Source organism: Delphinapterus leucas, chromosome 15 (genome assembly GCF_059928025.1).
Source record: "Delphinapterus leucas isolate spDelLeu-1000000601 "Yukka" chromosome 15, BTC_Dleu_Yukka2, whole genome shotgun sequence".
In the NCBI taxonomy this organism is placed as follows: Eukaryota; Metazoa; Chordata; class Mammalia; order Artiodactyla; family Monodontidae; genus Delphinapterus; species Delphinapterus leucas.
In genome coordinates, this window is record NC_143143.1 from 74,112,690 (window position 1) to 74,126,125 (window position 13,436).

The window sequence follows — 13,436 nt, forward strand, 5'->3', positions numbered from 1 at the left end:
CCTAACCACTTGACACATATGAAGCCTTTTTATCCTCAAGACTCTTTGAGGTAGGTTCTGCTATTTGCCTCGTTTGACACAGGAGGAAACTGAGGCCCAGAGAAGAGAGGTAACTTGCCCAAGGCCAGGTAGCCGGTAAGTGCTGTGGCTCCACGGTACACTGGCAAGGTGTCCTTGGACAGGTCCCAGCCACTTCTCCGGGGGGCTTTCTTTCTCCAACTGTTACCTGCAGGGCCCCACCTCAAGGTTTGTGTGATGACTAAGGTGGTCTTTGTACAGGCCCAGCACACAGTAGGCGCTTAGTAAATGAACAGCCCTTCTTTCCTCTTAACTCTGATGGGGCATTCCTGGGCTGGCACTTCTGCAGCATCCTCCCCCCAGCTTCTCCCCTAAGCCAGGAGGGATCCACACCACCCTCTCTCCCTGTCTAACCCCAGAGCCACGCAGTGCCCGTTCTCGCTGCAGTTTTAATGATGTTGGTCATAATTCCCGCACTTCTGGGCAAAAGCTGCCCAACCCCCCCCGCCCCCCCGCCCCCCCAGGGGAGGGATGCCGTCGGGGAGTCCGCTGCCCGAACAAGGTCCCCCTCCTGTCTCGCCGCCCTGGGAGGGTTGGGGGAAGGGGGTGAGCAGGGGACGTGCTTTGTCCTGGGGTCCAGTTGGGTCCTGGGCTGCAGGGAGGGCGGGCTAGGAGGCCGGGGCCTCGCCTTCTGGGCGGTGGCCGGCGTAGAGGGCGGCCAGGGGCCGGAAGCGGGGACCCCAGCTGCTGAGATAGGCAAAGTCCTGCTCGGAGCCCGACGAGCCGCTGTGCAGCGAGCTGAGCGAGGCGGCTGGCGAGTCCGCGCCCTCGAAGGCGTAGGTCTGGAAGGCGTCGTAGGGCGGCACCGACAGGTCCCCGTCCGCCAGCGCCACCTTGCGGCTGATGAAGTCCCTGAACACCGAGAAGTCCGGCTCGGGGCTCGGCGGCCCCTGCGGCAGCGAGTGGTGCTCCGAAGGCAGACGGGCCTGCGGGGGGCTCCCCGGGCCCACGCCCGGGCCCACGCCCGGGCCCACGCCGCCGCCGCCGCCGCCGCCGCCGTCGCCGCCGCCCTTGAGCTCGCCGAAGTCGTAGAGGCTTCGCAGTGCCGACATGTCGTAGGCTTCGGTGTCCTGCTCGCCGCCCCCCTCGTCGTTGTATTTGATGACGTTGTCCCGCATGTCCTCGTCCTCGTCCGAGCTCAGGTGGCTCTTGTGGTGGCGCCTGAGGGTGAGTATCAGCAGCACCAGCACTGCGCGGGAGACAGAAGGGGGCGCGTGAGGGCAGCGCCCCCCCAGGGCAGTCCGGGGACCACCCTTTCCCTCCTCCCCTGCAGAGCTGGCTCAGCCTAAATGCTCATGCAAATTTCCTAGATTTCTGTGCAACAATACCTTTCTCACAGTTAGACCGTAGCTGGCTATCTGGATAGGTAGTGAGCTGCCCATCTTGGGAGGTGTGCAAATCAAGCCTATGCCACCACTGGGGGTGGGGTGGGGACAGAGAGCAGTGTTAAGAGGTTTCATGGGTGTTGAGGGCTGGACCCAAACTCTGAGGTCTCCATCCTTAACTCTATGAAGAGATACATCCTCCTGAGGTCTCTGGGTGCTGGGGGGTGGCGATGGGAATGGGGCAGCTGAGGTCTGGGGGGAGTGAAATGTCCTTGACCCTGACCTCTCTTTCACCCTTGCCCTCCTCTGTCCACTCCAGAAGCCCTGATCACCCTATTCGCCCTCTGGGTCTCTGGTCCAGATATCTCCTGCAGGAGCCCTTCCCTGAGAGCTCAAGGCCGGGTTCAGGATATCACCTCCAAGCTCCCCTGATGAGGGGTTCCTCTCTATCACCCTGGTTCGGACCCTGGACCAGCATCAGCATCTCGTGGGAACTTATTAGAAATGCAAATTCTCAGGTCCTGTCCTAGATCTACTGGGTGGGGCCCAGCAGTCTGTTTCAATAAGGCCTGCAGGTAATGCCCAGGCAGCTCAGGTTTGAAAGTCACTGCTCATTCATAGCACAGGCCCTGCCATGTTAAGATGTCAGTCTCACCCCGCCTCAAAATACACACTGTGAACTGCCCTCCGGGACCTGGGGAACGTTCCCCTAGAGTGGTGCCTGGCATGCAGTAAGCAAGAGAACCATGCTTGTTGAATGAATGACTGAATGAAGAATTGGATGGAGACCTGGGTGATGCAAGGATGAGCAGATTTTTTTGGCTTTCTTCACTTGCCTTCCAGGACTCTGCATACTCTTCCTCCTCCCACCTCACTGATAACTCGTTCTCAACCTTATAAGCAAGCTTCTCTTCTCCTTTCCTCTCTGACTTCTTAACATCAGATGTCCCAGGACTCAGTCCTTGGTCTTTTTTCCACACCCCTTCTCTTGTCGCTTTCCTTGTCTCGTGGCTTTAAATTCCATTTAGAGGCTGACAACTCCCATATTGCAGCCTCCAGCCTGGACTTCTCCCCTGAAATCTAGATTGTACATCCAGTTTCCTCTCTAGCAAGTCCTCGGGGTTGACCAGGAGAATCTCAAACTTAATGTGTCCAAATTTGAAAGAATAATCTTTCCCCCTTCCCACCCTCAGTCTCCCAGTCTCAGCGATGGCAACCCCAACTTTCCAGTTATTCAGGGCTTTTTGTATCTTTCATTCACTGATGAATCCCAGTGCCTAGAATAATTTAGCACATGGGTGGGGGTACTCACTGGATGGATAAATTAGGAACCGATGAGCAAATGAGAGAATTAAATGGATAGGTGGGTGGATGGATGGACAGACATGTGTTGGGTATCCTCTCAGGCACTGGATTCTTCTTGCAGCTCCAAACAGCTCAGGCCAGGCCAGTGGGCAGAACCAGCTGCGAGGGCCATGGGGCAGGGTGCTGGCTCACGACCTAACAAGGTGGATCATGACCGGGAAGGAGGTGGGATCCAGGGACAGGTTGGGAGGGAGGAAAGGTGTCAGGAGAGAAGTGGGAAAGATGGATGGTCGGCTTCTGAAGCTGGAGGCCGGGAGCTGCGGAGGGGGATGCCCGTGAGAGCAGATGGTGGGAAGCGCGGGCGGCAGGAGACAGATGTGCCAGGCCTGATCAGTGATTCCGCCCGTCACCTTTAGAGCACTGATGTGCACTTTCTTCGTTTGTGGGCAATTAGGCAGAAATTTGTTTGCACTGCCTCGGAAAATGAAACCGCTGTAAAGTGCATCCTCTGGAAAAAGGGTTTCTGAGCCACGGGCTGGGGAGTGGAGAGGAGGGGGGGCCTCCCAGCTAGGAGGGGCCTGCCCAGGACCTCTGCAGGTCCCAGGGGTGGGTGGTGAGGCGTGGGAGGCAGCTGAATCTCCCAGGGAACTGAGCAAACCTGGGACCTGCCATCTGGCCCTTCCTTGAGTTCCTCCAGCTCTGGCTGTCGTCCAGTAGTCAGGACAGAGGTGAGGCCTTTCTGCTTTAACAGTGAGAGGCGGCATTGTGGCCACCTGAATCCAGTTTAGCTCCTGAAAAATTGACCTCTTCCCTGGGGGCACTCTGGGGGGTTCAACTGGCTGCTGGTGGAACTGATACCCAAGTAGATTTTGCCCCCTCCCCAAGTGTCTTAAGATTTTACTCCAGCTGCCCCAAAGTTTTGCCCCCAGTTTAGATTCCTAGCAGGTGGGGTAGTTAAAGGAGCAGGGAACACAGGGTGAAAAGACCTGATTTCAAGTCAGAAGATTAACTGGGTCCCCTTTTGCAAGCCACTTAATGACTCTGAGCCTCAGTTTTGTCATCTCAAAAATGGGGATGATACATCTGGCTGAGAGGTTGTGAGGTTCACAAGAGCCCTTTTTTTACTAAAAGTACTACATAAAGAATAAAATAGGACAATAGACATGAGAGAATTTTAAAAAATAGGCTTGGTTTTTCAAAATTAGAGAGACTTTGGGCCATGTAGAGGGTTGGCCAGCATGAACTTAGTCTCAGCTGGGGGCTGACACCTTCTGGAGTTGGTGGTAGGGCTGCTCCGTACTTAGGAGACTTCTCGTAGGAGCTGCAGGTTAGAACCTGGACATCAATCAAGCCAGCCCTTCCTAGGATGGGGAGGGAAAGTGAGACCCCCATGGAGGCACCTCAGGAAGGACATCCAGGGCCCAAGGATGGGGGCCAGTCGGGCGGGGGGGCTGGCTCTTGGTGGACTTACCGACCAGGATGAGGACACAGACCAAGAGGGCGATGAGGGCTCCGGGGCTGAGGGACGTGGCCACGACAAAGGCCGTGGTGTTGCAGGACTGGATGGCGCCGGAGCTGTCGCAGCCACAGATGCGGATGGTGAGCGTCCCCGTGCTGCTCAGCGTGGGCGGCCCACTGTCCACCACCAGGATGGGCAGGAAGAACACGTCCTGCTCCTGCCGGTTGAAGCCCATGTGCTGCGTGTGCACCGCGGCTGTATTGTCTGCTTCGAAGAAACGGAGTGGTATGTGACTTGGGTTCGGCCTCCCCCGTCCCAGTCACCTCCCAATTCCACCTCGGGATTTGCCTCACTCTGCCCCCAGCTACTGTCTCCCAGCTGACCCATGGGTCTATTCCCTGATCTCCTAAAATTCTGTTACCGACTCTCCCCAAATTCTGCCCCCAGCTGCCTGAAGGTCCCGTCCCCAGCCGTAGAGCCCTCAATTCTGTCCTTAGCTGTCCTAAGCTTCTATTCCCAGCTGTCTCAAAATTCTGTTTTCAGCTATTCCAAGATTTTGTCCCCAGTGGTGCCAAGGTCCTGTCCCTGGCTATATCAAAAAATTTTTTTTTGCCTTTTGTCTCAACAGCCTTTTTTTCTCTCAGATTCCACCCCAGCTGTCCAATGCATCCTGATCCTGGGGTCCTGTGGTCCTTGGGTTGTGGCTTCCTGGGCACTGACAAGCTCTGGGTCATCAGAGAAGACTGGGAACACGGGCTGGCACCTGCCTTTGGCTGAGGCATCGTTCTGTCAGGAGTCTCTTTAAGAGCTGAGCCTGGAGGGCCGGGGGCATGCCCCTTGGGGCCTGATGGGGATGCCCCAGGGTACCAAGGTCACCTCACCGGTCTCTTTCCTTTTGATGCATAATGGCCAGAGGGAACAGTGAACTCACATGAGTCATACTCGTCGCACTGCTTCGGCCTCGTGCTGGGAGTGCCAGTCAGGACTTGGGGGGTGGGTGTAGAGCACGGGCTCCCCCGCCCCGGTGACTCCTCCACACCTCTCCTGCATGGGCCAGGCCATCACTGACCCTCTGTCATTCTGGTGGCTGCCAATGCGGTAGTCGAGAAGTACTCAGAGCCCAGCTCCCTGCTGCTCCCATCCTTGACAGCCAGTTCCACAAAAGGGGTCCCGCTTCCCGCTGGCGGCCCAGGCCTCCCTCCTGAGTCCTTCTCTCTGCCCTCGCAGGCTTCAGGCTGGTCTCCCTGACCTCAGATTTTGACAGCCTGGGTCCCTTCCCCAGCTTTGCGGTCCCAGTTAACTCAGCCTCTTCCCCGCAGCCCCCAGTTCAGTGCGCCTGCCTGGCCTTCCCCATCATGCACACAATGCAGGAAGAAGAGCCCTTGGAAGGGCCGACTTGTGACCTTGGGCACACCTGTGAAGTGGACTGGAGGTCCAGCTGAAACAAGACCGGTCATGGGTTAAAGCTCATGTGATGGGCACATAGGAGTTCATTGTGTTATTTTATCTACTTGTATACATCTTTGAAAATTTCCATTAAAATGTTAATAACTAAAAAAAAAAAAAAATGTTAATAACTAATGCTGAGTTGGTCATTTACTAGCTTGGGAAACTCATTTAGCTTCCCTGGATCTCAGTTTCCTCATCCGAAGTGGAGGAAAATAGCATCACATAGGTGTGAGGATTAAAGAGTGTAATTAGCACATAACCCTTAGAACAGTTCCTAACACGTAGAAATGCTCCATGAATGCTGGTTGTTAATTTTTTCATGCCCCACCCCCACGTGCTACACCCCACGCCCGCGCTCTGTCTAGGCTGCCCTGCCTTTTTTCACTAAGTTCCTGCTAGCTGGAACACCCTCTCCACTTTCTTGCCTGGGCGAATTCCTCATCCGTCATGCTCCAGCTAAATGTCACCTCTTTTCTGTGGCCTCCTTTCTACGCTTCCCTGGGAAGGAAGGATTTATGGCTTCCCCCTCCCTGCTCTGACTGTGCAGGCGCCACGCACACTTCTGTTACAGCACTTGTCATGCTGTGTTAAGGTAGCGTGTGCCTGTCTCTTCCCTGGCACTGAGCCAGCCTTGAAGAATGATGCTTGAACGAACCACATCTTTTAGGGTAACTGGTGGTCCTGGGTCAGCTCCTCAAGCTCCGGCTTGAACTCTAGCCCTCCTGCCAAAGGGTGAGTCAACTCCAGCTGTGACAACATCTGCCTTCCCCTGGGAAAGAAAGGCTCAAGGGCAAGATGAGGAAAAGAAGGAATGGTGTGGGACTCCTTTGCATTGGCTGCATACTTCTTATGTATCGAGGACTGGGTAGATACTTTAAATACATAGAAATGTTTAATCTTCACAACCACCAAGAGTTGTAACACTATTCCCATTTTACAGACATGGAAGTTGAGGCTCAGAGAGAAGGGACTTGTCTGAATTTATCCCGTGAATTGGTGGCATAGCTACCTTTTCCAACCACCCATCGGATCATCCATCCATCCAATAAATCTTTATTGAGTAACTACTCTGTACTCGGCACCATGCTGGCCATGGGGGGGATAATGGGGAGCTAAATTAACCATAGTCCTGGATCTGGCCTTATATTCTGATGCGAGAGACAAAGGTTAACCAAATAAACTCACAATTTAGTGTACAATTGCAAACGATGGTGAGTGCTAAGAAGGAAAAGTATAGGAAGAGCATCTAACAGAGGATCTGACCAGTCTGGGGGATCCTGGAGAACTTTTTGGAAGAAATGATATTATTGTGAGCCCTGAACAATGAATTCTAGGGGAGGGAATAGTCCGTGCAAAGGTCCTGAGGTTAGAAGAGGCATAGGAACTCAGGGAACTGAGAGCAGTCCTTTGCGGCTGGAGGGATAAGGATGATGACTAGAGCGAGTCAAGAAGAGGCTGGAGGGGGAGGCAGGGGCTCATAATAGAAAGTCTTAGAGGCCATGGTAAGGAATTGGGTTATTTTCTTAAAGGCAACAGGAGACCATCGATTGATGGGCAAAGAAGCAACCTAGTGACATACCATCCATCTATTCAATAGTGAATACTAATTAAACACCCTCTATAGGTCAGGATTACTCTAGGCCCTGAGGATACAGCAATGAACAAGACAGACATGGTCCCTGCCTTTGCTAAGCCTACCTTCTAAGCAAGGGAGCCTCTAATCTAAAATACAACAGTGGATGTGGAAGACCAGTTAGGAAGCTACTGTGTGTTCTAGATGTGAAATAAGAGTGGTAGTGGAGGCACAGAGAAGTGGACAGATTTGAAAAATGAGTGGATGGCTCTGACTCAGCCTCTAATTCCCAAGCAAGAACAGAGGAGAGGAGAGGACATATTTGTTTCTCGGGGTTGCTGTCTTTGGTCATGGAACCATATGTCTGGAGAGCTCTGGTTCCTGCTACTCTTTCACCCCATAAGAGGAAATCCCTGAGCATCATGCCTTTCCCTCTCAGCTGCCCTCCTGGGCAGCAGCTGGCTTCATTTGGGGAAGCCAGTGGCCACCCCAGGCCCCAACCCCACCCTTCTAGGCAGGATCTGCGCCCAGCACTGCATTCATCCATCTGGCCTGACATACATCAGTGTCAATCCTGGCTGCAAAAGCAATATTTATAAATCACGTTTCCAAACTGGCTACAAATTTGTACAAAGAAACAGATGGGTTGGGGTAGCCGTTTGTCAACTGGGATATTTATATGGTGAGGAGGAGGGGGCTTGGCACACCGTGGGAGGGGCCGGGGGACTGGAGGAGGAGCCCTTTCCTGGCAGTGCCGGCCTCAGCGCGCTGCTGCCGGCCTTGCTCCCAGGGCTTGTACGCAGCTGGTCACGCCGGATGGGAGCCCTGGTGGCCAACCAAGCCCCCAGCCCCCACCCCCTGTCAAAGAGAGGCAGTTGGGGCAGAACCTCAGGCCCCTTGGGTTGGAAAGATTGTGAACTTGGTGAGGTCAGTCCAGGGCTATTTGTGTCTCCGGCGCTCAGCTTGGGGTACCACTGCCATAGTGAGCAATCAGGGCAGCACTAGTCGTTAAGGTTGTTAAAATACTGAACTACTTCTAGAAAGGTTTAAATAGCCATGACTCTGAGTCCCCCAAGTCCTTCCCTGCTGCCTCAGCCTCTCCCTCAAGCACACCCCCAACTTTAACACGATCAAGTCACTAAGGGGTTCAAGCCTGGCTCAGCAGAGGCTCCATGGTCCTACTCCAGATTATTTATGATCAGGGTCCTTTCTGATTGATTATCTGAGCTGCACTGGTTGTTAAATATTTTTAATATTACTCCTGGAAATACAGATGGGTCTGGCTTCAGAAGCCACTGAGGGAAGGGGTGTCAAGGTCTTGGGGGTGATACCAGACCTGGAACAGGATCAGAAGGAACCCACATGATCTAGCCCCTAGTACCTCTCTGACTGCATCTCCTCCAGTCCTGTCACTCACTCACCCCAACTATGCAGGTCTTGAACGTCCCAAGCCTGTTCCCACCTCAGGGTCTTTGCACTTGCTGTTTCTTGCACTTGGATCATTCACCCCCTCACTTCCTTTAGATCCCTACTCACTATTGATTCCTTCAGAGAGGCCTTCCTAGATCACCTTATTTAAAACAGCTTCTACTCTTGCCTTGCTTTATTTCCTCCTGTTTTGTCTAACACGTTTTTGTTTATATGTTTTTCTCTGGCCACGCCGCGTGGCTTGCGGGATCTTAGGTCCCCGATCAGGGATCAAACCCGTGCCCCCTGCAGTGGAAGCTTGGAGTCCTAACTAGTGGACTGCCAGGGAATTCCCTAACACATACTTTTGAATACCTACTATGTGCCAGGCACCCAGGGTCCAGCACTGAATAGAACAAAGTCCAGACTCGTGAAGATTGCATTATTCCTCCCTGCCAGCCACTTATCAATCCCATCATAATATTCATTTGTTTAATTTCTGTTTCCCCTCTCTAGAATATAAACTCCATGAAGGCAGGGATTTTGTCTTGCATGCCGCTGCATTTTCGGGACCTAGAACAGTGCCTGACATGTAGGGACTGTATTTCAATAAATGGTCAACAAATAATTGCTGAATGAAGGAAATGCCGTGTTCTAGGTACTGACAATATACCTCTGTAACCCACGTCTCACTGGGACCACCTAGCTGCCTGGCCGGCATCTTCAGCCCCATTTTACAGCTGATGAAACTGAGGCAGGCATTAGGGTTGCATAGAAAGCCTTCAACTGAGCCTGGGCTGGGACCCAGGTCCCTCACTCCCAGTCCATTGACCACCCCGTCCCCCGGTCTACTCCTCAAAGGTTCAGACCTCAACTTCTCACTGAAGGGGAACTTGCAGGGGTGGGTCTCACAATGGGATCAGCTCAGGATGGGAGGGGCAGTTTGCTTTCAAGGTAGCAAGCAGGAAGGACATTGGAACTGAGATAGGCGTGGGTTTGAGTCCCAGCCTCACCACTGACTCCCTATATGACCCTGGGTAGGTCCCTTATCCTCTTAGAGTCTCATCACCTGCACAATGAGGGGAGGGGTAAGAAAACCACCTCCCAAGGTGACCGTGAGGATGTAAAGAGGAAATGCGAGTGGGATAAAGCACTTTGTAAACGGAGAGGTGGGAGTGTGTGCGTGTGGCTTATTCCAGTCTTCACTTAGATCAGGGGCTCTTTCCACCCTGGATGCTGGGCCACTGCCCCACTCCTCATGTATTCCCTCTCTATATCTTTCCATCTACCATTCTCTATCCTTGGGAAGCCCTCCTCCACTCAGCCAACCCACCTCCTGCTTGTTCTTCAGGGTCTGGCTCGCAGGCTGGGTAACATCTCCAGCTTGGCTCAGACCTTCCGTGTGATCTTGGACCCACCACTGGCCCTCTGGGCGCCTCTGTAATATGGGAAGGGGTTGGGGAGGCTAAGCCCCTCCCTCCATGGATCCTAGGATTTGGTTGTTCTGAGATAACTCACCTTGGATGTTGAGCAGAGAGAAATGAGGGCTGCTGGGAGCTTCAGGCACCAGGCGGAAGTAGAAGCGGTGCCCGCTCTGGGGCTCGTCTCTGTCTACCACACTGATGGTCTGGATGAGCTGAAGGGTGAGGAGGGGGCAGGGAGCTGAGGTGAGGCCAAGCCCACTCTGGGCTTGAGTAGAGGGTGTCCTGGCCAGTCCTGACAGCGACCCCCAGTCCCCAATCCTTCAGTGCTACCTGGCCTGGCTCGGCATCCTCACACACGTCTGCCTCGTAGGGTGTGGCCAGCTCTGGGGGATTGTCGTTCACATCCAGGATTCGGATCCTTAGGGATGCCCGGGATAGCTGGGCATGATTGTCTGTAACAAGAGCACAGCCGTAGGGTGGGAGGCATCAAGTGTGAGATTTAGACGCCCCCCTCCCATCTACTGCTAGGACAAGAGTAGGCAGTGAGGTCACACTGAGAGATCTGTGGGTTGATCAAGCTCATACTAGGACCAGGACCAAGGATGTCTGGCTAACTGGGTCATCACCGCCACTAGATCACCGCTGTAACCATCGCCATTACTGTCACTGTTGCCACCACCACCACTGCCATTAATTAGCACTGGTACCACTGGTATCATCACCACAACCTCCATCACCATCACCAACACCGTCACCATCTCCACCATTACTACCTTCACCATCACCATTACTAGTACCACTACTACCATTAAACCATCACCACCATTAGCGTTACTACTGCCACCTCTACCGACGGAACTATCAGCACCACCGCCACCGTCCTCACCACCATCACCATCACCAGTGCCATCACCACTCCTTTATCGTCACCATCACCATTAGAATTACCGCGGCCGCCACCACCACTGCACTGACTAATACCACCTTCCTCAGCTCTACCATCATCACCCCCCTGCGGCCACCATCATCAATATTACCACCATCACCACCAGTCATTCACTGTCTCCACCATCTCCACCACAGCTTCCATTATCAGCCCCACCAGTACTACCATGACCCCCGCCATCATCACCCCCATCACTGTCACATCACCACCCCCCTCCCGCCTCCAACAGCACTGCCATCTCCATTCCATCACCGTGGAGGGCACAGATTTCTCCTGGAGCATCCATATCCATTATTTCAGGTATCCTTGCAGAAATCCTACGGTTTGGTACAATTTCTATCCCCATATTGCATAAGGGATACTAAAAAACATGCTAAAGTTTAAAGAATTGATCAGCTGACAACTAAAGCTGTCTCTGCTCTTTTAAGACCTGATCATGAGAGGGCAAGACAAGTCCACTGGAGGTGGGTCTTTGCCAAGGTCCTCAGCAAAGCCACAAAGTCCCCACTCCTCCAACTGCAATGTCTTTGAGGTCAAGGCCTCTGTTGTATTAATCCCTGGGTCTCCAGCATTGTGGGATGTGGCATAGAGCTGGTTCTAATAGATTTGTTGAATGAATGAATGAAGCCTGGAAACATTTAGACAGAAAGAGTCTTGAATTTCAGGCATGGCTCTGTCTCTGACACAGTGTTTGACCTTGGGTAAAACTTTTCCCGCTCTGGTATCAGTTTCCATACCTGGAAAATGAACAGCGCATAGAGATTAAGAGCAAGGACTTGGGAGCCAAGTGGTTCCAATCTCAACTCTGTCACTTATTAGCTGTGTGATCCATGCCAGGTCACTTGAGCTCTCTTTGCCTCAGTTTTCTTACCTACAAAATGGGGCTACTAGTAACAGGTTGGTTAAGAGGACAAATTGAGTTAAGAGGTGCAAAGCACTTAAAACTGTGTACATAGCACATAAGTGTTACATAAGGATTTGTTAAATCAACAGATATCCTTGAATGACATTCAGTGACTCTAGGCTGTTGGGATACCTCATCCGAGAAGCACCCTGAATGCTGGCCCTTTATAGCCCCCCACCCAGACCCCTGAGTGTTCATTGGTGCCCTGTCCTTGGCTATCCTAGCCATGAGTTCATTACTGACATGTTCTACCCGCCAGTGAAATCAAGGACATCCCCTGGGAGAGGAAACTACCCGCTTCCAAGCAGTGACCTGATGGCTGGGTCTCTGACCCGGCTGACAGGGAGCTATTTTGGGGGCAGTCTGGAAGCTTCCAGGCAGCCAGGAATCCCATGAGTTTTGGGGGCAAGTCGGGGCTGGGCGGCTGCTTCCTTCTCTGGACTCAGGGCCCCACTGGATGCCGACTGCAGCTGCTCCTGTGTTGATAAAAAGAGAAATGGAGATTGGGAGGCAGGTGCAGCCACCTCCTGCAGGGGTCAGGGAAAGGAAGCGGGGGGAGGGGGGGAGTCCTTAATTAACTCAGCCCCCGACTCCCCTCTGGAGCTCCCCTTAGGCAGGGGCGCCTTATCTTCTCAGCTCACCCAGATCTGCTGCTTCTGCGATTAGTGGGGGATTTTCTGGGGGTGGGAGATGGGAGTCGTGACTGGGAATGTCGGGTGAGCTGTTATTTTTAAGAGTGTTTTGCCAGAGAACTTAAACAGCCAGCCGGTGGGTGCTTAGGAGGGGAGGTTGAGGTCCACTGTCAGGATCAGGCACCTCTCTCCCCACTGAGGCAGAAGGAGGGTAGGGGGTGGCCTGGGCCCCCTCCCCTGCAGCGGGTGGGGTGTGCAGGGCTGGAGGGAGAGACAGGGTCCTATGGGGCCATGCAGAAGGGGGACCTCAGAGTAGGATAAGATCCGCAGTGGGCAGACACTCTGCTGGAGGGTTGGGTCCACTGCTGGTGAGACCCCCATTATTGTAGCATTCCTCTGGGTTCTGCTGGGCCTCTCCTACCTCTTTTTTCCCCCCAGCTTTATTGAGATGTAATTGATATATAACACTGTGTAAGTTTAAGGTGTAAAATAAATGTAGATATTGCAATGTTTGTCACAATAAGATTAGTTAGAACATCCTTACCTTACCGTCTTGTTGTTGTCCTATCTCCTCCTTTCAAATGTCATGGATCACCTCTTGGGAAGGCCCTGAATCCTTTTTGGCATGAGGATTTGGCAGATCTGAGAGGTAGGGCAGCCGAGAGGTGTGCCTCTATGTCGCCAAAGTTGCCACCTACAGAGCTTATCCCAGAGACCACTGAATTGGGGGCTGGTCTGGACCCCCCCAGAGCTTGTGGTCCAGCCCTAAGTCAGCATCCCGTACCCTTGACACCGTGGCAGTCTTCAGCTTGGCTATTAGAATCACCTGGGAAGCCTTTAAAATGTTCTAAGCCCAAGGCTTGGTCATTGATGTGTTTTGGTTTTTTTTTGGCGGTTCGCGGGCCTCTCACTGTTGTGGCCCCTCCCGTTGCGG

General features: G+C 53.2%; 1 protein-coding gene across 1 annotated transcript in view; it reads right to left on the reverse strand.

Moving 5' to 3' along the window:
* Positions 1-547: 547 nt before the first annotated feature.
* The window catches only part of CDH22 (cadherin 22), a 72,431-nt gene continuing 59,542 nt past the window's right edge, over positions 548-13,436 (reverse strand). The window contains exons 8-11 of the mRNA XM_022564956.3: positions 10,351-10,472; positions 10,115-10,232; positions 4,180-4,431; positions 548-1,267 (exon numbers count right to left, since the gene is read on the reverse strand). Coding sequence (XP_022420664.2) covers positions 687-1,267; positions 4,180-4,431; positions 10,115-10,232; positions 10,351-10,472 — 1,073 coding nt within the window. The 3' untranslated portion in view covers positions 548-686. The remainder of the gene's footprint in view (positions 1,268-4,179; positions 4,432-10,114; positions 10,233-10,350; positions 10,473-13,436) is intronic.